Source organism: Misgurnus anguillicaudatus, chromosome 3, assembly GCF_027580225.2.
Source record: "Misgurnus anguillicaudatus chromosome 3, ASM2758022v2, whole genome shotgun sequence".
NCBI classification, from domain to species: domain Eukaryota; kingdom Metazoa; phylum Chordata; class Actinopteri; order Cypriniformes; family Cobitidae; genus Misgurnus; species Misgurnus anguillicaudatus.
Genome location: NC_073339.2, coordinates 28,189,827 through 28,213,618, shown reverse-complemented (window position 1 = coordinate 28,213,618; position 23,792 = coordinate 28,189,827). Strand labels below are relative to the sequence as shown.

The 23,792-nt window shown below is 37.6% G+C and overlaps 1 protein-coding gene across 2 annotated transcripts in view; it reads right to left on the bottom strand.

Moving 5' to 3' along the window:
* The window catches only part of sh3gl2a (SH3 domain containing GRB2 like 2a, endophilin A1), a 37,940-nt gene that overhangs the window by 5,691 nt on the left and 8,457 nt on the right, over positions 1-23,792 (bottom strand). For both annotated transcript variants that reach the window (XM_055205293.2, XM_055205292.2), the window contains 4 exons: positions 13,055-13,123; positions 9,988-10,060; positions 5,743-5,886; positions 4,181-4,314 (listed from right to left, as the gene is read on the bottom strand). In XM_055205293.2, coding sequence (XP_055061268.1) covers positions 4,181-4,314; positions 5,743-5,886; positions 9,988-10,060; positions 13,055-13,123 — 420 coding nt within the window. The remainder of the gene's footprint in view (positions 1-4,180; positions 4,315-5,742; positions 5,887-9,987; positions 10,061-13,054; positions 13,124-23,792) is intronic.

Here is a 23,792-nt window from a genome sequence, read left to right as displayed (position 1 = left end):
ACTGGCTGGCTCAGGTCACTGTCCAGATGTCCCCGGCTCAGATGCTGTTAGGTAACTGGTAGCTCCGGGCAGGAAGGTATTGGTCGCAGTGTTCAGCCAGGCTTCTAGCTTGTCCCAAGGGTGCCTTCTAGCTTGTGACAAGGCTGGATGATCTGAACGTCTGGCCACACAGGTGGACAGAGAAAGAAGCACAAACAGCCAATGCAAGTGCGTACAGATTTACTAAGCTAAAATAATCATGGGGTTTATATGCGGTGCAATTAGTGTGAACAGTCACTGACGCAACCTAGACGTTGCTGTTATCCAAACCGTGAAGACGGCAGGGGGTGTGGATCATTTAGGAGTGTAAGCATGGAAAACAGATTTGAGTAATTACTGATGGTACTAACCTAGAGGGTTAGAGAAGTTTCCTGGTGGTTCAAGCAGCTTTGGTCTCCCCAAAAAAACAGGAAAAATCAAATAATAGGAGGAAAATGAGAAGCAGAAAAGGAGAAAGATTTTTTCCCTATTTTAGCTAAGCTTGTTACAGACACTAGGTGCTATGGTTAGGCCTGTTGCTAGGGGGCGCTATAGTGTCTGACAGCCTAGAGGAATGGTGCAGCTGATATAGCAGGAACATACTAAACAGTTAAAGTGTAACAGAAGCGGGGTCCTGCCTGTTTCAAACCTACTCCGTTTTGCAGTACGTATGCAGTAGGATCCGTCAGCCATCTGTTGTGCTTTCACACATACTCTATTTGCAGTTCTATGCTGACCCGCTGCTTCTGCATATTAAATGATCATGTGATTGAAACTTTCTGTGAAAAAGCACCTCCTCCGTAAAGAATTTAAAAACTCTAGCCTGTCGGTCAGGACACAGGAGGATCAAATCAGCAGATTTGCAAAGGTTTATTTATCTTCACATACAGTATATCAAAAATTAGCAGGATCACTTGCTGAAGGAAAAATGTAGGTGACAGGCAAGGTTTTATAAGGTTTTGCAGTATACCACATTATACATTTCCTACTATGTATTTATGATTTGCATATTATAGACAAGATATATAACGGCATATAACGGCAATGAACATCTCATATGGCAATAAATATCCTCACATAACAGCATAATGACATGAAAAAACTAGGGATGCACCGAATTTTCGCCAACCCAAATTTTTAGACAGAAAACAGCAAAAAAAAAAAAAAAAAAATTCCAGTGTTTGGCCGAAAAAGTGAAAAAGCTGAATAAAAAAGGCATTATTTTCTATTGTGACATTTAATTTTGATAATGATAATGTTAATTGTAATGATTATCTGCTTATGAATTGATCAAATTTAAATTTTATTTCAATTTGCACAACTGGGAAAAGAAGAAATGTCAGAATGTTCATTAGCTTGTTAGTAGGGGTGGAACGGTACACCGAAGTCCCGGTTCGGTTCGTACTTCGGTTCAGGCGTCACGGTTCGATCCAATTTCGGTACAATGGAGGGAAAAGCAAAACAAAAATGCAGAAGGCAAATTTTTTTTGTACTTAAGATAATCTTAAAAACATAGGTGTCATTATCAGTGTTATTTTGAGATGTCATGAATATGAACTGAAATTCATTTTACATACTCGTATTACAAAAATGTATACCACTTTAAGTAATCTTGTACTCATCTTTTATACAAATGGGTTCAAATGTACTACAAGTGTTATCTAATAAATACAATTTTAAAATTACATTTTGGCCTTATTTCATATCAATGTACTAAAGAAAAAAAATAGGCTTGTAGGATGCTTGTAGGTGTGTACGACTTCACGAGGCGCTGCAAGAAACGACAGTGGATGACATCAGAGTAACGCGAGAGCTATTTGAAATCAGCCTCCTCCGCAAGATTTCTTGCGATACTCTGTTGCTGATGGCACTGCGTAAAGTTGAGCACACTTAAAAAAACCAGCTGAACAGAACTGCCCTGTGTATGCCTGCGCTTTGTCTATTTATTGTATATAGCAGGACAATTTATCTCCTACTTCTCAGCGTGAGAAATACAAAGTGTGGCGTGTGAGCGTGTAAACTGACTGAAATGCGTGTCTCTCAAGGTGAATGCGTGAGACTTGAGAGCCCTGATTTGATGTATTTCCACTCACATTCCCAACAACTGCTGAAAAACGCAGACACACAGTCTTCGTCTTTTCCACCACTCTCTCGCCTGTACTACTGTAACTGACTGGGAAACCGAAGCTTTGCCAAACTTGCGATCTTAAAGAAGCCGGCGGATCTCCTAACTCTGGTGGAACACCACCACTTGCCATACTCGCTGTCGCTGCTCACTTACTGACTGGACCGGCGTCGACCTGACAAAAACTGATAGAGCGCATACATAGGCGGAGTTCGGCTGCATCGGCGCCAATCAGAGCTTCAGAGCTAAAGCGGGGCTACAGATTAGCTGTCCATAAAGAACCCGCGTATCTAACAGTAGTTCCGCATTACATTAATTATTTTGCACGCAAGTTTTTTTTCATACTGTGTATTCTCTGTTTAAATTAATGCACCGAACCGTGACCCCTGTACCGATTCGAAACGAATACATGTACCGTTCCACCCCTACTTGTTAGTGTGTTAATTAATAAAACGTTTCAAACATTCTGGAAGGAGCCTGATGAGTGGACTCAGATGTTTTTTTATAAGGAGACATCATTATGACCTGCTCACTGCTACAACACATTATGCTTGACAAAATAGTCTTGCTTAGAATGTTTTTAATTCATATTTCTTCACATAATATAATATCATATTTCATATCATCTTTGCTGAAAATAGACAGACTTTTAAAATTACAACTATAACTGGAAATTATCCCAGCAGTTCTGCAATGGTTTCTGCACCAGGTCTATTTTTGCTGTACTAAACACACTGAATTAAAGTGATAGCAAAGGAATATCCACACAGTAAATCTACACCAAAAGAACAATTCAGTGATCACATTAAAAGGCTTTCTTGAGTGTGTTGGAATGTGTTCTTGGGTCATGTGGCAGTGAATGCAAATGGTTTCTCATAGTGACGGAGTGATGCTTCTCTTCAAGCAGTTGCTTTGAAGATGACCAGGGGATGAAAAGTCTCTTTTGTATCGGGGTATGCTGACAACAAGTGCCGTAAAACAGTTAATACCCAGACTTCCTAGAGCCAAGGATGCTCTGGTTTGGAGAGGGGATTTAGGTATTATGTTATATAGCCACTTTAAATTTGATCCAACAATTTTGGCCCTGGCCAGATGATACATACCTCTTGAAGCTGGTTGATAAAATGACAATTTATACACTTGTTTGGGGGTTTAATTGAACTTCATTAAATGGGACATTTCACAAGACTTTTTGAAGATGTAAAATAAATCTTTGGTGACCCCAGAGTATGTATGTGAAGTTGTAGCTCAAAATACCATATAGATAATTTATTATAGCATGTTAAATTGCCACTTTGTAGGTGTGTGCAAATGTGTGTCATTTTTGGGTGTGTCCTTTTAAAAAGTAACTAAACCCTAATCCAACTTTTTTTAGTTACTGATCTGTAAGAATGAAGGTTTATTAGTGCTGTTGATTGATTTAAGTAAGTTTTTTGACATTTGGATATAAAGTGGTTCAATACTACAATATATGGTGTAAAAACGTCTGAGTGCTGCCCTCTTCAGGTTGAACGGTGGCTACTGCAGTTGAATTTTTCTATTGGATGTTGGGTCCAAAAAATGACTCGTGACGTAAGCAGGTTCAAGCTTACCATGCCCTTGTTACGATCTCACCACACACTTGGTACAAGCTTAGTTCGTCCCCTCTATCTCTGTTGGGATCTGCCTACTTTTCTTGCATTTTTCAAATATTGCCAGTGGGTGGAGTCAGGCTCTGACCATGGGTTTAGTTACGTTTTAAATGCAAATTAGTCTCTGCACTAAATCGCAGTGCCATGGTTGGATAGTGCAGATTAAGGGGCAATATTATCCCCTTCTGACATCACAAGGGAAGCCAGATTTCAATTACCTATTTTGTCACATGTTTGCAGAGAATGGTTTACCAAAATTAAGTTACTGGGTTTTTCTTACACATTTCTAGGTTGATACAAGCACTGGGGACCCAATTATGACTTAAACATGGAAAAAGTCACATTTTCATGATATGTCCCCTTAAAATATCATGAAATATAATGCAAAGAATTTGTTGTGCCTTACCTGGACCTCTCTTAAGTCTTTATCATGGATATTCTGCAAGGGATCAATAAAGTTCTGCTTGACCTCCATATCTAAAGCATCTTTAACTTCACCGAGCTCTCGCATGGCTTCTCCAGCTTCAATCAAAGCTAGACCTAAAACAAGAGTAAAACACTTATTATCTATAGATCAAGCCTGGCCATCAGTGAATTCTCTCTGCTTACCAGGCATTTATAAACTTTGTAAAATACTCTTACAATATCCTACCATAACATTGTGATTTTTTATACTTCATCATTTTCTAGAAAGTAAACTATTAATAATCCATTTGATATTTCACTGACTGGAATCAGACAATAATTTCTTTCTCTTATTTGAATGGTGGGACAAACCATCCGTCTCCATTGACTTTGAATTGCGAGAGGCTGCCTCCTTGTCATTTCTGGCTTATAACAAAGAAAGTGCGCCCACTAGAGGGAAACGTAGTCGGTGATCCACTTTTTTTCATCTTAAAGGCTAGGTTTTACGGCTCGACAGCTTATAAAAAATTTTTTCTGGGATTTTTGGCTTGTTAGGTGTACACCTTGTCACACAGCAGCTTTTAGGCATTATTATGTTTTTTGCTATAAACCAGAAATGACAAGGAGGCGGCCCCCCACAACACAAAGCCAATGGAGACGGCCGGATCGTTTTCCCCCCCGGTGGGCGTAGTTTTCAAATTAGCATAACTGCGCTCTGTCTCTATGGTGATTTGAGGGGGCAGGATGGTGCCAGTGAGGGTGTGACGCCTAAAAATCCCTGGATGTACATTATCTTGCTTATTACATAGCTACTCGCCAAATGAGTAAATACTGGACAAGAAATATGGAATTACTTGATATATTGGTAACCTTTTAAAATTTGTAACATGCAATCTTCCAAGATGAAGTTCAAACAGGAAAAACATACAGTTTGGTTTAATAATGTGTAAATATAATCTCAAACATATTATTAATTATATATATGTATACTGAATTTATTTGTAAGCATTTAACTGAATTTGTCAAGACAACTCGCAGTACCCAGATGAATTGTGGGTTATCCGGACCGTTTCAGAGGTTTTATCTGTGAATTAATTACATACCTCAGTCCTAATTTCTGGACTGACAAATCAGAATCAAGTAGTCTAGAGCGGCGTGTAATAAGAATGGGATAATGTAGAGGCAGCGGGTTGTTATCGCAGAAATAAACTAATAAGCGGGATAATTAAATATTATTATCTGCTTTGCGTCGAGTCCTGATCACACTGACGGGGCTTATTTTGTGACTTTACTTTGCTCACAATAAGAGAATTTGTTAGATTGCACAAGCAATTTAGTGTCCTTTATGTGGAATCCTAGCAAATCAGGGCACAGGCGTATTTAACTGCAGGTGGTGTGAATCTGAACTTTGGACATACTGCCAACTCTGACAGTCAACATAAAGGACACGACTTGCAAAATAACTATAATAAATGATATATAAAAAATTAAAAATAAAAGATAAATCTCACAATTATGGAATCCAGATTACATGATGTAATTTTTAGACAAAGCAAGCATTACCGAAGTTGGATTCCTCTCCAAGTTCCCTGCCAAACCTTTGCATGGACTCTGCCAGGATGGTTTCAGTCTGTGTGTAGCCAGGACCTTTATCTCCTCCTCGGATTTTAGACATGGAGCTCATCATACTCATTTTAGCACGAGTTGCTACATAAACATACAAGCACAAAACAGATTATTTACACTTTCCACAATAGGGTTATAATTAGGGCTGTCAAAGTTAATGTGTTAACACATGCGATTAATTCATTAAACAGAAACATCATTCTGTTTGATTTATAAGCTTGTTTCCTCATGGGGACCTCACATGTCCCCACGAGGTCAAAATGTACTGGTATTCCTATCTTTGTGGGGACAAATGGTCCCCCCCCCAACGTGATAGTTATCGAGCCACACACACACACACACACACACACACACACACACATACACACACACACACACACACACCCACACGTTGTGGTGACCTAATTTGATGGTCCTGGGCATCCGTTTGTGTTAGCCCATTACTGTCCAATCAAAATTGAGCAAACCTTCCTCCACCATGACAGTGAGAGGGTTCTTGCCATAAACTACACTTCTGGGCAGAGGTGGAGAGTAACAAAGTAAATTTACTTGAGTACTACACTTTTTGAATATCTGTACCTTACTTGAGTATTATTTTTTCTGAGTACTTGTAACTTTAACTTCACTACATTTAAAAGACAAATATCATACTTTTTATTCCACTACATGTATAAAAAGCTACCAAAGTAGAAAGTCGTTTCTATGTAGCGGGTTTTCTTGTGTAGGCATTTTTTTCTCGCTTTCATTCTGCCAAGACCTTTCACTCTATTTAAATTTTTTAACTCGCGTTTTTCTGACTAGCTCCGAATTGCCATTTGGCTGATTGTTTTTACGCAAACCTGGCAACCCTGGGATCTTTCCTGCTTAACTAATCTAAACCTCTGCACTACTACACAACTGAAAGCACTCTAAAAAATCAAACAGTATGATAAAAGATGATAAAAGCACATGTTATAGTGTGGTGTGATTATCTGTCGGTTCAACTATGTGTGATACATTGCTTAGAACGAGTGCAAAAATCATTGAAGACATTGTCATGAAAATTATCGGCATGACATACACCTTGAGCAGACAAAGAAAATACCTGAGAGAGAAAATGGAAAATACATATTTTTCATTCGGTGCAAGATTGTTAAGGAAGAACCCTGCCCAAAACACAACAGACAATGTAATAGATTTAATGGTTATAATTGGAACTCTATTTTATAGATACTATAATGGTGAATAGTGGTATGTTAAGGATTCTAAATGGAATTAAATTGGAATAATACCCAAAAACACTATATAAAGGAATTTTGTATTAGTTTAATAGAAAAATCTAATTCTAATTCACAAATTCATTGTACTTTTTCAGCAGGGATGGTATTTGCAGTAAAACCACTGTATCCACAAATTAAAAATGCTTCAGAGGGATAAGGTAAGCGACAATAAAACAATGCACTGACATAAAAGAAATAACATTTTTACTTTTAAAGTGCACCTATTTCATTGCTAAAACGCAAAGTTACTTTTTGATACAGCCTTAGATTTTGTTTTAAGTAGTTTTGAACGCAAGTTTATTTAAAAAAAAGAGCAACTTTTGGCGTTAAATAATTTCATATCCAACAAGGATGTTTGGATATGGCCAAGACATGTTAGCCACAAAGTTTTATAGAACAAACCTGCTAGGCATTGTTGTCGACAAAGTCCATTTAACTTATAAATGGTAAGTGGTATTTATTAATATCGTGTTGTCATGATGCCTGTAGCATAATGTATGCCGATATGCCTATAAAAGAGTTGTTGACGCTTAAATTTATGTGGCTCTACATATGTCATCTGGTATAATTGAAACGATTGTCTATGAGCTACGTACAGATGCATTTAATAGACATTCATAGCGCCCTATAAATGGCTCTGGGCATTCGTAAACCACGCCTCAAATACGAAAAAATGAGCATGTGGTTTCCAGACCACGTCTCATTCTCTATGAGACTGGTCTGGTGTTAGCCAGGCTAGTGTTGGCATGATTTATGGTTCAAAAAACACATTTTTTGGCATATTTTCCACATACCGTATATTTTTGTAGCTCCAGATTTCAATCTCATCCTAAAAAGCACAGATTTTGTACAAAACTCATCGATTTGAAAAGTGCTGTGTCCCTGATTGTCCAGCTAACCTGTACGTTGTGATTGGCCTGAATACCTGATGTCAGCCGGAAACGTGACGCTCCTTACCATGTTTGAAAGATTCAGTCGCAATGCAGTGCTAACAGGAGTTAACTTACAGGCTGAGTCCGAAGCGGGAGGAATTATGAAAATGTCGGCCTTATCTACATCACCAATCCCAGGAAGCAAACTGTTGACTACAATCCATGTGTTTGTTGTAGCCCAAGAAAAGAGATTTACGTTTGAGACAATAACTCGCTTTATTTTTAATTTGACCTTTTTGCATATCGGTAACATGTAAAATCATGAATCGGATCATAGGTGCCCTTTAATACTCAAGAACTTTGAAAGAATGTATTTCTGTAATTTTACTCAAGTAAAAATTTGTCTTTACAACTTCACTTACAGTGGAATAATATTTGACCATTAGTATTTGTACTTTTACTCAAGTAAGTTGTGTACTTTGTCCACCTCTGCCTCGGGGGAGTTATTTGTTCTCGGTACCTGGGGTGTCCTTGGGCTTGTTGTTTATTACACTTCCCTCTATAATGAGTTGGTCTGCATCCTCTCCAAGGCCGTGCAGGACCTGGACATCAAGTGGTGCGCTCAAGTGGAGCCCCAATAGAGTAAGTTGGACTTTTGGTTCCCTTTTCTCAAACTGCCGTAAGAGAGACCCCGCTTCAATGTGGTGGTAGCGTCGGTTGTCCTGGTGCAGAGCACACGGGTGTTGCATCAGGAAATCTGCTAATTCCTTGCCAAGCGAGCATTAGAAAAGTGCCGATGCAGGAGAGAGAAAGAAGCTTCTCCAGCCGCTGTTTTGTCGTTTTGAAAAAGAAAGTTGACCTGAGATTGATTTTGGATCTGAGACTGATAACCAGAGCGAAAAAGAACTGAAACAGATCCTCTCCCAGACACGGCCTGGGGACTGGTTTATTTTAGAGGATTTGAGAGATGCATACTTTTATATCCAGATCGCTTTTTGAAATTTGCGTTCGGCAGCGTTGCCTACCAGTTCACGGTACTTCCAAGCATCCCAAGCACCATTTCTAAATGTGTAGTTGCAACTATGTCTCCAGTCTCCACTGAGAGCAAGCGGTATGTGCATCCTCAATTATCTGGACAACTGGCTGATTTGAGCCAAATCAGAGATGTGCTCATCAGCCACAGAGATGTACTGCTGTCACACTTAGACAACCTGGGTTTGTGTGTGAATTTAAAGAAAAGTGCACTGCTTTAAACCCCACGCAAGAAATTGCGTTTTTGGGACTCGTTGAGAGCTTTTTTATCAAATGAGTGCAAACAAGATCTGACATTTGCTCTAGGTGCTTTCAGCCTCAGAACCAGAAACTCGCCTACAAACTTTGCTACCGGTTCCTGGGGGCTTTCCATTTAAGTTTGTTTTTTATATAAAACTTCCCCCATTCAGTCAACAAAGTCATTACTACAATAAGCCAGTAAAGCGCTAAAACCTTTTTTATTACTAATATGTGTTAAAAGGACTTTTGGACTTGAACTTTAAATGCAATTTCCTCAGTATAAAAATTTTGTGCAATCTCAAATTCCAGATTTTCAAATCATTGCATCTCAGCCAAATATTGTACTATCCTAACAAACCATACATCAACAGAAAGCTTATTTATTTTTAGATAATGTTTAAATCTCAGTTAAAAATATCAACCCATACGACAATTTTTGTGGTCCAGGGTCACATATGTTGTTTACTGTATGTGGCTTGTGTGCGATGTATTATCATCACCATTTATATGCAGCCAAAGATTTTACAAATAGAGCATAAAATTGTTTACAAGAAAAATTTCTCATCGATCTAGTAATTTATTTTTACTCTAAAAATGCGAGTGACTGAATTTGTTCAGTCTAATGGTTGACTTTGTGGCATAAAGTAAATGATGACAAAAAAGTTTAACAAAAATAATTCTTACGGTAGGCCTGCGATTAATCATGATAAATCACACAAAATGGTTTAATCGATTGACAAGCATAGTTATAATAAAGAAATGTTTTTTTAAACACATACCTGGATTCGGCTGCAGATACTCTGTTGTCTTGGTCATAATTTCCATCACTGCCCTTGTCGTGGTGTCAACTTTCTACAACAATATAAGTATGAAAAGAATGTTATAAAAATATTTTTTAAACATGTTTTTATAACCCAGATCACTGCACCAAAATAGAAAAGAAAACGTTTTTATAATATGTTTTTATAACCCAGATCACTGCACCAAAAATAAACGTATGGACGGTTTTAGCAGTAACAATATAAACAAACGGCTTTCGTGCAACACATGCAACTACCGGTACTACTCAATAACAACAAAGTCTTTTAATGTAGTTTATTTTTATAACAAGCAAAATAAACAACACATAGATTACATAGGAATTGTTATTTTTTGACAATGTATTTGTTAAGAGTTCAGCAACTAGTCAGACCATTAAACAAACAGAGTCTCTCTCTCTGTGCGCGCACATGTGTATGTGTGTGTTCACTACTTACTGGCATGGATTAAATGCAGAGTTCACAAAAAACATGTTGCACTTTCACTTATTGTTTGTTTTTTATTTATTTAACATATTAAAGAAGATACTGTAGATACTTTTTTCCTGTAGATCACCTATTTATTGTGCGTCTCCTTTATATTACCCTACATGTTAACTTAGTAAAAAAAGATTATACTTGAATTTACTAAAATAATTAATTAAATATCAGCAAGTATTTAACATTGCCGTTTTGTGCTAAATTAAAATGTAAACGTTGTACACTACTAATATACAAATTAAAAGTATAGTCCAAATTCAGTAGTAACCTAGTGCATCTAAAATGTATACTAAAGTATACTTAATACCAGTAATACAGAAATAGATTTTTAGTGTATGCCTATTATAATAAATAGTGTTTCAAAATATCACAGTTGAGTACATTCAGATGTTCTTAAGATTATTTTAAGATTTAAAGATAAATTAATCCATGAAAAGAATAAATGTATAAAGTGTACTTAAATAAAGTGTAAATTTAATTTCTCGCTATATACTGTACACCGTTAAAATGGGCCAATATTACAGCAGCATTACTGAGAAATAAGCAGTTTTCTACCTTAAATGGCTATAGAAAAGGCATTTCTTTACAAAAATGGACGGTCATATCCTGTAGGGCAGTGATCTTCAACATTATAGGGCCTGAGCACCAAAGCCAAAGGCCTGTATCGAAAGTTGCGAAGGCCTATTAAGTTTCTTAAAATGTATGGCAACGCATCAAACGTTAATGTTACTTTCAGGCATATTTAAGGCTCTTGGCATGCTTAGAATAACTTGACATTTGGCACACACATCACAGTTGTTGGTCATTAAGTGTGGGCAAAAGCTCAGACATGGGAGTGGCTCTGTAGCGGCTGTCTAGTGCCCCTTTTTATTTAAATGTGAGGTTAGTTTTACCTACAGTCCTTAAATGGGTCAGTAACAACATATAGTAGTACACTGATATTTACCCACTTAATTGCATGTGTCTATTCTGCATCGTTTTCTGAGAGCCACCATGTAGCAAAAAAATGCTGTGCAAGGGCCCACTATCGTTGCTTGCAGCAATATTTTATCAATATTTTTCGACTTTCTACATTTCTACGAAATGTCATTTCTATACTTTCTTCATAATTCTGAAGTAATACTAGTTTAAATTTAGCTGTGTATGTAGTGTGGGACGCCACCTACAGGACATGACGTTACATGACCGTCCATTTTTTCTACTTGTAGGAAATGTCATTTCTATAGCCATTTAAAGTGGACAATTCTATTTCTTATAGACGGTTTCATCGGACGCACATGCGTAGTTGCGGTTATACGCATCTGAGCGTAACTTAACTTCCAGTCTCTGTTTTTTAATGGTCTTGCTATGGCTAGTGGCTAAACTGAAATCTGGAACAAATACCTCATCGAAAAAAAAAATTGGTTTCCTAAAGACGAGGGAAGGCGCTTTAAGAAGGAAACATGGATTATTGTTCTTTAAAGGGAGGCTTGGCAGCCGATAATTAGTTAAGACTGCACACAGTAATGTTAGCTAAGTGTAGTTTTTTGATATGCTGAAGCTATGATTTGAACTAAGGTAATCTACTTGTTGTTTATCTTGCTTGTTATCAGAAATAAACTACTCCGCAAAGAATCAATAACAACAAAGTCCTTTTACAGTTTATCAGAAGTTACATTTGTTCCACGAAAGCTGTTTATGTTGTTACTGCTGAAACCATCTTTACAGTTTAGAATATGGGTTGAGGGTGGTGGGGGCCCACATCTATATTTTTTCAGGGAGCCCAGAATTCTCTAGCTACGGCGTTGACTTTATGTCTACAGGTGGCATAGTGAAAAGCCTTCAAAATTAGAAACATATTTGTTTATATTACAATAAATATACTCAGTGAGATCTTAAATCTGAAATATAATTAAATAACAGCAAGTATTTAACATTGCTACTTTGTGCTAAATTAAAATGTAAACGTTGTACACTACAAATATACAATTTAAAAGTATAGTCCAACTTGAGTAGTACCCTAGTGCAGGGGTTTTCAAACTGGGGGCCGGGGCCCCCAGGGGGGCCGCGAGATGGTGGCAGGGGGGCCCCAGTTTTATTACATTTTATGAAATACATTAATTTATCATGAATTCTGTGTAATTAAACCTAAAAAAATAGGCTACTAACCAAAAGCACTACTTTTTTGTATAATTTAGTGTTTTTTTATTAAAATGTTGAGTTTTAGAACAGTTTTTTTGTCACAAATTTTCTTTGGGGGGCCGGAAAGGAATGCAACGTACATAAGGGGGGCCGCACGCTGAAAAAGTTTGGGAACCACTGCCCTAGTGCACCTAAAAATGTATACTAAGTATACTTAATACCAGTAATACAGAAATAATAGATAGGCCTAATATAATAAATGGTGTTTCAAAATAGCACAGTTGAGTACATTTAGATGTTCTTAAGATTATCTGTGAGTGAATAAGTGAAAAGACTCCAAAATTAGAAACATGTGTGTTTATATTACAAGTTATGCTTAGTGAAATCTTAAATCTGTAAAACATAATTCTCTCTGCAGGACACTTACCTTTTCCATATCCGTAAAGTCTTCATCTAATTTAGTTCCTTCTGCCCCTCCAACCTTCTCACTAACTTTCTGCAAAATAAGAGAGTTACACAGGTAAGCTAACTATGTGCTTGTTAGCATAACATTAGATTTGTAAAGTCCGTTCTATAAATACACTTAAGATCAGTAACATTAGTTAACAAAATACAACGAATATTGCATGATTTTTATTGCCCACCTATATTTTCATACTTACGATAGTCCTTACAATGAGATATTATTATGGTATGTACATTACATTCTTACAGTAGCTCATGTGATTCCTGCAAGTTACTGAGATTTCAGATGCTAGCAGGTCAGTTCATTTCTCATTCAGATATTGATAATGGCCTATTAAATTACATATTACACTTACACACATACACGTGTGTGTGTGTGTGTGTGTGTGTGTGTGTGCCATCAGAGAAGTTGATAAAATAATCAAAGGCATTGCAGATATGTGGAAATGTATCTTTGTCTATAAACAAATAAAAGTGAACAAACACTAAAGAGCTGAAATCAACTTAACCATTTATTCTTAACTGTCTTTCCATGGCTTGGCATCCACTTAACAAAATGCAGGTGATTTTAGTAATAAAATTAGAAAAATTGTCATTAGGAGAAACTTAAACAATGCTTGAACAATAACATCAAATGCCAAACCTGAATAAACTGCATAAAATTAATGATAAAAAATAAATTTGTGATGTGCCATCAGTTGTGGTCTTGACCGGTCTTGAAATAAAATTCCGAGTCCTCTTTGTCTGAGACCGAGACGAGTAAAAAAGCAGTCGATTCCAAGACGAGACCAAGACCTTTAAAAACGGTCTCAAGAACTACAACACTAATTTATATATTAACCTCCTAAGACCTTGATGTCCATATACGTGGGCAATATCACTTTTTTTTGCACCATAAAACTTAATTCTGTGTACCTGGAACATGTTGTACAGAAACATGGACACTTACACTGCTTCATGTTCAAAGAAAATATTTGATTATTATATTTATTGGTTCTTTCTTACCCCAAAATAGCTGGTAGAAATCTGAAAAAAAGACAAACCAAAGCTCGGGTCTTAGGAGGTTAATTCTCATGATGTAAGTTTACAGTATTGTTCAAAATAATAGCAGTACAATGTGACTAACCAGAATAATCAAGGTTTTTAGTATATTGCATATTTAGCAATCCTGTAAATCACTAAACTTATATTTAGTTGTATGACCACAGTTTTTTAAAACTGCTTGACATCTGTGTGGCCTGGAGTCAACCAACTTGTGGCACCTCTCATCTGTTATTCCACTCCATGATTCTTTAACAACATTCCACAATTCATTCACATTTCTTGGTTTTGCTTCAGAAACAGCATTTTTGATATCACCCCACAAGTTCTCAATTGGATTAAGGTCTGGAGATTGGGCTGGCCACTCCATAACATTAATTTTGTTGGTTTGGAACCAAGACTTTGCCCGTTTACTAGTGTGTTTTGGGTCATTGTCTTGTTGAAACAACCATTTCAAGGGCATGTCCTCTTCAGCATAGGGCAACATGACCTCTTCAAGTATTTCAACATATGCAAACTGATCCATGATCCCTGGTATGCGATAAATAGGCCCAACACCATAGTAGGAGAAACATGCCCATATCATGATGTTTGCACCTCCATGCTTCACTGTCTTCACTGTGTACTGTGGCTTGAATTCAGAGTTTGAGGGTCGTCTCACAAACTGCCTGTGGCCCTTGGACCCAAAAAGAACAATTTTACTCTCATCAGTCCACAAAATGTTCCTCCATTTCTCTTTAGGCCAGTTGATGTGTTCTTTGGCAAATTGTAACCTCTTCTGCACATGCCTTTTTTTAACAGAGGGACTTTGCGGGGGATTCTTGAAAATAGATTAGCTTCACACAGACGTCTTCTAACTGTCACAGTACTTACAGGTAACTCCAGACTGTCTTTGATCATCCTGGAGGTGATCATTGGCTGAGCCTTTGCCATTCTGGTTATTCTTCTATCCATTTTGATGGTTGTCTTCCGTTTTCTTCCACGTCTCTCTGGTTTTGCTCTCCATTTTAAGGCATTGGAGATCATTTTAGCTGAACAGCCTATCATTTTTTGCACCTCTTTATAGGTTTTCCCCTCTCCAATCAACTTTTTAATCAAAGTACGCTGTTCTTCTGAACAATGTCTTGAACGACCCATTTTCCTCAGCTTTCAAATGCATGTTCAACAAGTGTTGGCTTCATCCTTAAATAGGGGCCACCTGATTCACACCTGTTTCTTCACAAAATTGATGACCTCAGTGATTGAATGCCACACTGCTATTTTTTTGAACACACCCCTTTCAACTAATTCAACTAATTACCCAATTGCACAGCCTTAAGAGCGTGCATATCATGAATGCTGGGTCTCATTTGTTTTCTGAGAATCTACTGAACCTACTGGTAACTTGTTTGCCACGTAGCAATAAAAAATATACTAAAAACCTTGATTATTCTGGTTAGTCACATTGTACTGCTATTATTTTGAACAATACTGTATTTTAAGTACTAATATAAAAATATGTTTATGGTTATTATTTTCACAGATACATCGATGTGTGTCAGTGATGCAGTGGACAACTGTGAGGATGATACCATGCCCTGATAATAGGTATATGTTAAAATTTCGCGGATGATACTGTGATTGTGAGTCTCCTTTTTAATGAGGAAACATATCATGGCCCAGTGGTGGAGGACTTTGTTTCCTATGCAAAGTGTAACATACACCTAAATATATCAAAAATCTGCCATTCCAGCCTCTCCTACTGTCAATAGAAGAGATATTGAATTTGTGGATGAATATTGTTATCTGGGTACAGTTATTGATAACAAATTACATTTTAATGCTAACACAGATGCATCTGTAAAAACGTTCAGCAACGTATGTTTTTCTTAACTCTTTTAAAGTGTGCTCAGTGTTAATGACATTGTTTTATCTGAGTTTTATTGAATCCATAATTTCTTATTGTGATATTGTATGGTTTGATTGTATTAGCCTGTCTAACAGAAACAAAATAACTAAACTGATCAAAACTGCTTCTAAAGTGATTGGAGCTAAGCAGATATTGCCTCAGGATATTTTTAAAGAACGTGTTGTCAAAAAAGCCTTTGCGATAATCAATTGCCCAACTCACCCATTACACAGAGAGTTTGTTATTCTCCCATCAGGCCGCAGATATAGAGTTATGGGAGTGAGAACAAGGAGGTTTAAGAACTCATTCATACCAACTGCTATTTTACTGTTAAATAACTTGTAACCATGAGTGTTTTTTTCCTTTTTATTATATGAGAGTTTGTTAAGTGAGTGTTTGTTATGTGAGTGTTTTTTGTGATGTGCATCACCTGTGCAAAACTAATTTCCTAAGGGATAAATCAAATAAAACCGAACTGAACTACTTTGTTGGATAAGTACACTCTACTCTACGGCACACATACTGTAAAATAAAGTCCAAGATATTATTGTTTATAATTTATTGCTTATACAGTATTTCCAGTTATATTTGTTTTTTTTTTTTTCACCTGAATAAAGAAATGACAATACAATACATATAGCAATTACAACGGAGACAAGCAGAAAATGAACAAAGTGGATTTTAGTCTGTGCTTGCTTTAAAGGGGACATATCATGAAAATATGACTTTTTCTATGTTTAAGTGCTAATGGGTTCCCGATGCTTGTATCAACCTAGAAAATGTAAAAAAGACAACCAGTAACTAAGTTTTAAACCATTCTCTGCAAGAATGTGAAAAAATAGGGCATTAAATTTGGCTCCCCTTGTGATGTCAGAAGAGGATAATACCGCCCCTTAAGGGCGATTTATAGTCGTGCGTAGGTTCTACGCCGTAGCTACGGCGTAGGCTATCCGTAGCTTGTGCATAGCTCTGCGTAGCCTGACGCGCACCTCGCAAAATTTTTAACAGCGCGTCAGTTCTACGCGGACCGCAAGCGCTGTGATTGGTCCACCAGAACCCCTCCCGTCAGGTAAAAAAACTGCGTCATAGGTATTTCCATTTGTGACGGTGAAAACAAAGATGAGCCAAGTTGAGGAGTGATTTAACTCAAACTGCATCAAAAGTCGCAGTTTATTTACTTCCATCATTGCTGGTCTTCTCAAAACATACACAACAAGTTGCTGTTTCTTCTTCGTTTGTGGGTTAACTTGCCCGGTTTCTTCTTCTCTGACGGTCGCGCTGCTACTGTTGTTACACGCGTGGATACTGCCCACCAGGGGTCGCGCGTGTGTTTGCACGTCGACGCGGACCTAAGCGACTGACGCAATCACGTGTTTGCGTTTGATCAAGTGTTGGCACCTGAAATATATTTCACTTCTACTCTTTGATCTGTCACGTTATATTGCATTTTAACACAACTGATTTCTATTATTTACATATTATCAGTTCTGTTGTCAGACATAAAATGAGCAGACTATAGCCCTATTCGTATGGGATTAGTTTTACGGTTGTAGATGGCGTAATGTAATTTTACCACATGACGTCTGTAATATTGATGGTCAATTCGGACGGGATTAGAAATCTCAGTAAAACATTAAGAAGTGGGAGGGGTAACTCGATTGCGCAGCAGGTCACCTCTCTCATCGTCATGTGCACGTTGCTTCTTGATATCAACATGACACAGACGAGAAAAACTCGAAACACTGTGTTTAATTTCAGTTTGGGAGAACGTCAGTTTCAGGAACAGTTCTGTGAGAGAGGCGCGCGCTGCATGCAACATAGAAATGGAGGGGGCGCGCTGGGTGCTTGCAACAATGAATTAAGACGTTTTAAAACAGTAAAATATAAATGTAAATGGGGATCATGAAAAATCTATTTGTGGCGGCCAGTGCTGATTCCATGGCGGTGCGCCACGAGTAAATCAATGTATGGGAAACACTGGAAAAATTTCATTTTTGTTTATAACCTATAAGCTGTCAATTGTAGTTCTTAAAAAAATGGACTCTGCAAAAATCGGTATCATCAGATCACACCTACAGAAATATCGAAAAGTAAAGAAAATTGCAATCCATCCATCTCTGCATATTTAATAATGTAGCAGAATGAAGTAGGTGTCTACATTTGAACATACAGAGCCCAGGGGTCCAAAAACGCAGCATTGCGTTTTGACGTGTTTACTCATAATCAAAGCATAATGTACAAAAAAAAGTATTCTCTGTAATGAGGTCACGCCCACAAGCGATACACGATTCATTTGGAAATGACTAGGTGACGACCAGTTCTTCAAACACTTAACAAAGCATAAAATTTTATCAGATTTAAAGACTACTGCGTGTTTGGATTATAAACATTATACACACGTGTGAAGGTGTTTGGATGATAAACATTATACACACACGTGAGGAAGATCTTCAGTTATGTCTGGAAAGTGAGAAAGAGTAAGGAAGAGTTCATCTTTACCTTAGAATAACAATGAAACTCCTTCTGCATCAAGACAGACTGGAAGAGAATATTATTCCTGAACTAAGTCATTTGTTCACATTTATATTTGCTATCAGGCTGCGGACTTCGGATTGAGAAACCATTGTTCACAAGAGGAGACGCGTGTCCTCTTGCAAGTTAAATGGTGTGTGATTCTCTACATGGCGTGTAGTTCAGACACAATATTTCACATTGGCTGTATGTTGTCCTTGATGGCCACTTTTAGTAAGGCTGCACTACAGGATATTTTAAGTGTGTGCTGTGAAATATGATTCAATACATTCCACTATTGTTTACACGCAACACCATTGTTTAGCCTACATGTGACTGACACAATGCTATATGCGTATGACCTGTTTTTTAAACAGTTTATGCGCACTTACAGAAACACACCTATTAAAACATGGTTTAAAATAGTAGCTAGACAATCAGCCGATGGTCATCTGAAAACAGCTTTTTATATAGGCCTAACTAAGCACTGCAGATGTTCATTTCAGGAGATGTTCTGAATGTAGTTTATGATATTTTATATATATATTATAGTTTATCTGAATTTAGTGCTATCAGTGATATTTGCCCATCAGTTATGTATGTAGGGTTATGTGGTACTTCTGTGGACAATATATGCTAACAGCTGAGCTGTTCATAACTTTCGTACAGGTCTGCATCCCTCCGCTGTTACAGTACTACACTGCATACAGCACAAAATCATTAAGTGGAAAGACATATTTACACTTTTTGGACATTAAAGTTATATGGTAATGAATCACATGAAGTGTATGTAACAGCTCATAGTAGAGGTCTACACGGGTCCAAAAATTCCTACCCGAGCCCGATCAGACCCGTAAATGTGCTACACTGAACCGACCGGGACCCGTCTGTTGTTTTGAAAGCTGGACCCGGAACCGACCCGGACCCGTCTATTATTTAAAAGCTGGACCTGGATCCGACGCGGACCCGTCTATTATTTAAAATCTGGACCCGAACCCGTCCGGGAAGACACAGACCCGACCGGCAAATATTCTTTAGCTAAATGTTATTAATAAGTCAATAAACAAGTAGCGAAAATGAAACTTTTTGTCTTACCCATAGAAGTTAGTCTTCTCCCTCCTTGTACCTGACTGCGTGATGCACAATCCTTATTTCCAAGAAAGTTCCATCATATTATTCCTCTCTTGACGATTGAAATGTTTAATGCTTATTCCAGCTTTAAAAGTCCACTTTACAGTCATGGTGATTAATAACGCAGTTTTACATTTGATGTGTATCGGGTCAACTTGCTTAATAATTTGGATTATAATAACGATTGCTCGTTCAGTGCCATGGCTGCTTTCGTTAGCTTTACTTCTTTGCTATCATCTCTGTGCTCTTTGAGCAGATCGCGAAAACTTTAGATATAACAGCAAGATGGTCAATTTATAATATTATTATAAAAATGAGAGAAGTCAGTGCAAAATGCGCGGTACGGCGGAATAGGTCCCCCCTTCTAAATAGAAGAGCCAATTGTCAAAGGTCATTGCGTCTCACTGCAGAAGCTCCTGACTGGTAGCCAGAGAAACATTACAAGAGCGCATGCGTGTTAGCTGCCTGGTTGGAGCAACCAAATATAAACTTTTTAACGCAATTTAAGCGTCATAGAAAAAATGTATGCGACATTTCATCTAAGTTTTTGTTGCTGTTTTTGAAATATTTTATTTAAATATGAGTGTGTTTTCTCCGAGTCCGATCGACCTCGGGTATTACCCACAATGTTAAACAGACCTGGGACCCGAAGTAATAGATTGAGACCCGACCCGGATGATCATTTAAAATATAGACCCGAACCCGTACGGGTCTCGGGTCGGGTCCCGGGTCTTCCGTGTAGACCTCTAGCTCATAGCAAAGCACTTAGTTTTGCATTGCTTGGATAAAGACTTTGGAAATGCCAGGCATGTGATGTTCACTTGTATCTTTAGGAACTGTTTTCCAAACTGAAACAAATATGTCTGCTAAAATGTATGTGTACAAAATAGGGATGTCCCGATCCGATCACGTGTTTTCAGACTCGATCGGAGTCGGACGTTACCTTCCGATCAGGACTCGGATACATATGCAGGGTTTTAATTGGACCAGGACTGCACACATACTGAAACTCGCTCTGCTCCACGCCAGTGTACGCGCTGCGCTGGTGCGTGTGAAGTGACGCGAATAATGATGTGTTTTGACAGCATTCACACACACGTGCTTCACACACTCGTGCATGCGTACTCCCAAAAGTGCTATTACGCCATAAAATATAGTTCCTCTTTTAAATCCGCTAAGAAAAGCGCTACGTTTTATTTTGTACCACCAAACTTGCTCGTATAACTACTCGTCTTAAATGGGAAAAACGTTGATGTGTTTGGTCACTTTATCTCTAAATGGTACCATTGAATGAATGGGGCTAAGCTAAATGCTATCGAAGCGTCGCAGCGCGCTCCAGCGCTTACGTGCACGCACACAGATGATAGAGGGATGTATCAACAATTCTTAGTGAAGGTAATAACATATTTTAATATTGAAAATGAGTAGACTATTCCTTTAATAGCACAGTTTGTGCTAAATACAGTGTTATGTGATGTTAGCCACTTAGAAACTGTAAAAAACAAAATGAAAGATCATGTCAAAACCTCTGCCAGTGTCCCAAAATGGTCGGACCCCAGGGGGTTTACAATTGCATGTTGTGTTTACTTGTGTTATCTTTGTAATTTTTTTATTTGTTTCATGATCTGAAACATTAAAGTGTGACAAACATACAAAAAAATAAAAAATCAGGAAGGGGGCCAACACTTTTTCACACCACTGTAAATTTTGTCATAAAAGATGGTTTTTCCTGCATTACATTTTTTTTTTGTTGGCCACCAAACACATTTTTTGTCCCACTGACTAAAGCATTATTTGATCATTTAATGTGATTAATGTGTGATGATGTTGATTATGGCTTAAAAGAGAACAAGAGTCTCTCTGTTTCCAAAACAGTCTTGGCTCTCTCTTCCTCTGGCTTTTTGTTTTCAAAATAAAACTAAAAACAAACTGAACCTATCCAGTAAGTAAATGCCTTCCGTGTTGTTAACAAAAAATTTCTTAACAGCTGGGATTCGCACATAACACATTAATGTCTGATTCGCAACCTAATGAATCATTTGAACTGATTCATTTTAATGAACCGTTGACTGATCTGTCCAACACTGAACTTACGATATGTCACTGTCAATACGAGACAAAAGTTCACTGTTCATCACTCTGATGATTTCTTGCAATCAGATATTATTCCTTGAATGGTACATATTATGCAAAATCCACTTTTACAAGGTGTTTATACATAAACACAAGTTGGCAGTGTGTGAACACAACCCTACAACGAAAAAAATCCATCCACTCCTTTTTTAATCCCCATTAAACCAAAGGTGTCTTATTAGACATGCTGTTTTGATTCTAGTTAATATGACGTTGAACAGGGCCACTGACTGACTGGTTAATTTTACCCAAAACCTTTTACTCAAAAGCTATTATCTCAGAATGTATTCACCGGAATCAGATCTACTTTTAGCCGAAAGCGCTCAATGTCTGTTGGTAAGGCAGTGAGGACAGTAGCTCATTTGGTTTTAAAGATACAGGCATAACAACAGTGTTATTTTGCCCCCCCCCAATAGGGGCCTTTTGGACATGCCATAATAAATGAAATGTGGGATATTTTAAGCTGAGACTTATATTACATATTGTAAAAATGGGAATAATATGTGCCCTTTAACTGTAACTAATGCGAGAGATGAGTTTACTGTTCATCACTATGACAATTTCTTGTAGCCAGATGTTTTTTCAGCTCTGGATAAAAATCATACAACTTCTGCTGAAGTTTGATGACTGTCATGCTGTCATGCATGGTCTTTTACTGTAGAAGCAACATTGTCAAGTGGTGTGACCAGGGGCAGATTTAGTGATCCAAGGCAAATCCATGTATTGGGGCCCCAACCTATGCCCCCTTTACCTAAAGTTACCCAAATTTCAGCCAATGAGGTTGAGATTATCACTCAATTTATTTAAATTTTTTTATATAATTATTAAAAATACTTTCTATTCAAATGAACATAATATGACAAGACAAAACATAATATGTTTAAAAAAAAATCTCTATCACTTGAGATAAACATTGGGCAAACACTTGCCTCCTGCATTACATTATGTAAACTGTTATTATACGAATTAACTATACAGATGCAGATGTCATCTATCAGTTAATGTACACTTTAACTTGTACTTTGACGTTCGCTCTGCTCTGTGCAGTCGCTGCGGAATCTGAATAAATTGAATTAACTTAATAACATCGTAAAATACAGCGCAGAGCTGAAGCATGCCGCTGTTTTCATATGATATTTAAATGATACTACAGCGATCAAAAGCTCGTGATCAGATTGGGGAATATATTACAATCTTTAGTGGGGCTGGGCAGATATTTCTGCGGACTAAAGCCTACCTAAAGAGCTACTGTATCTGAGATTGCACTCTGATATTATACAAACTGTGCAACCTGTGTTATTTGCAGATCACTTTCACCAGCACAGATCACTGTTGGTGGCAAGGAGAGAGCTGTGTCTGGCTGAAAAGAGGTTGCTGAGAGCAGCACAGAAAGAGCGAAAAGAAAAGCGGAGACTTTGGCTACATTTTTGTTTGAAGCATCTTTTCTGCTCCACTGGAGTAGCTACGTTTCACTGTTAAATTATTTTGATGCAGCTTCGCTCTTTTGTTAAAGGGACACTTCACCGATTTGCATTAAGCATTAAGTATAGTTAGAACCCCAGTCATGTTTTTAAATGGTCGTGCAACATTTCCTCAGTTTCCCCTGGGACGGAAGAAATAAAGATTTCAGTGTTGCACTTTCTTCTTTCAATTATGTAAAAATCGTCATTTTGTGTCATTGAAAGAAGGAACTGCTGTATCTTTGTCGAGGGTGTAAGACTAAAAACACTCATTCCTCATTTTTCCAAGGTGGGGCTATGGGTGCGACCCACTCACGCTGAAGACCTATTACATATTAGTGGGTGGGAATATACGAACACAGACGGGAAAAAAAACAATCAGTGCCATCTTTATGCTAAGCTAAGCTAACAGACATTGTGGAACGAGCCAGATTTCATGTTACAATAATAGCAGAAGGTAATTGATATGATATGGAAGAGGGTGATTTCGCAAGCGTGATGCTCTAATTCGCTGTTTGTGGCACCTTTATGAGCCA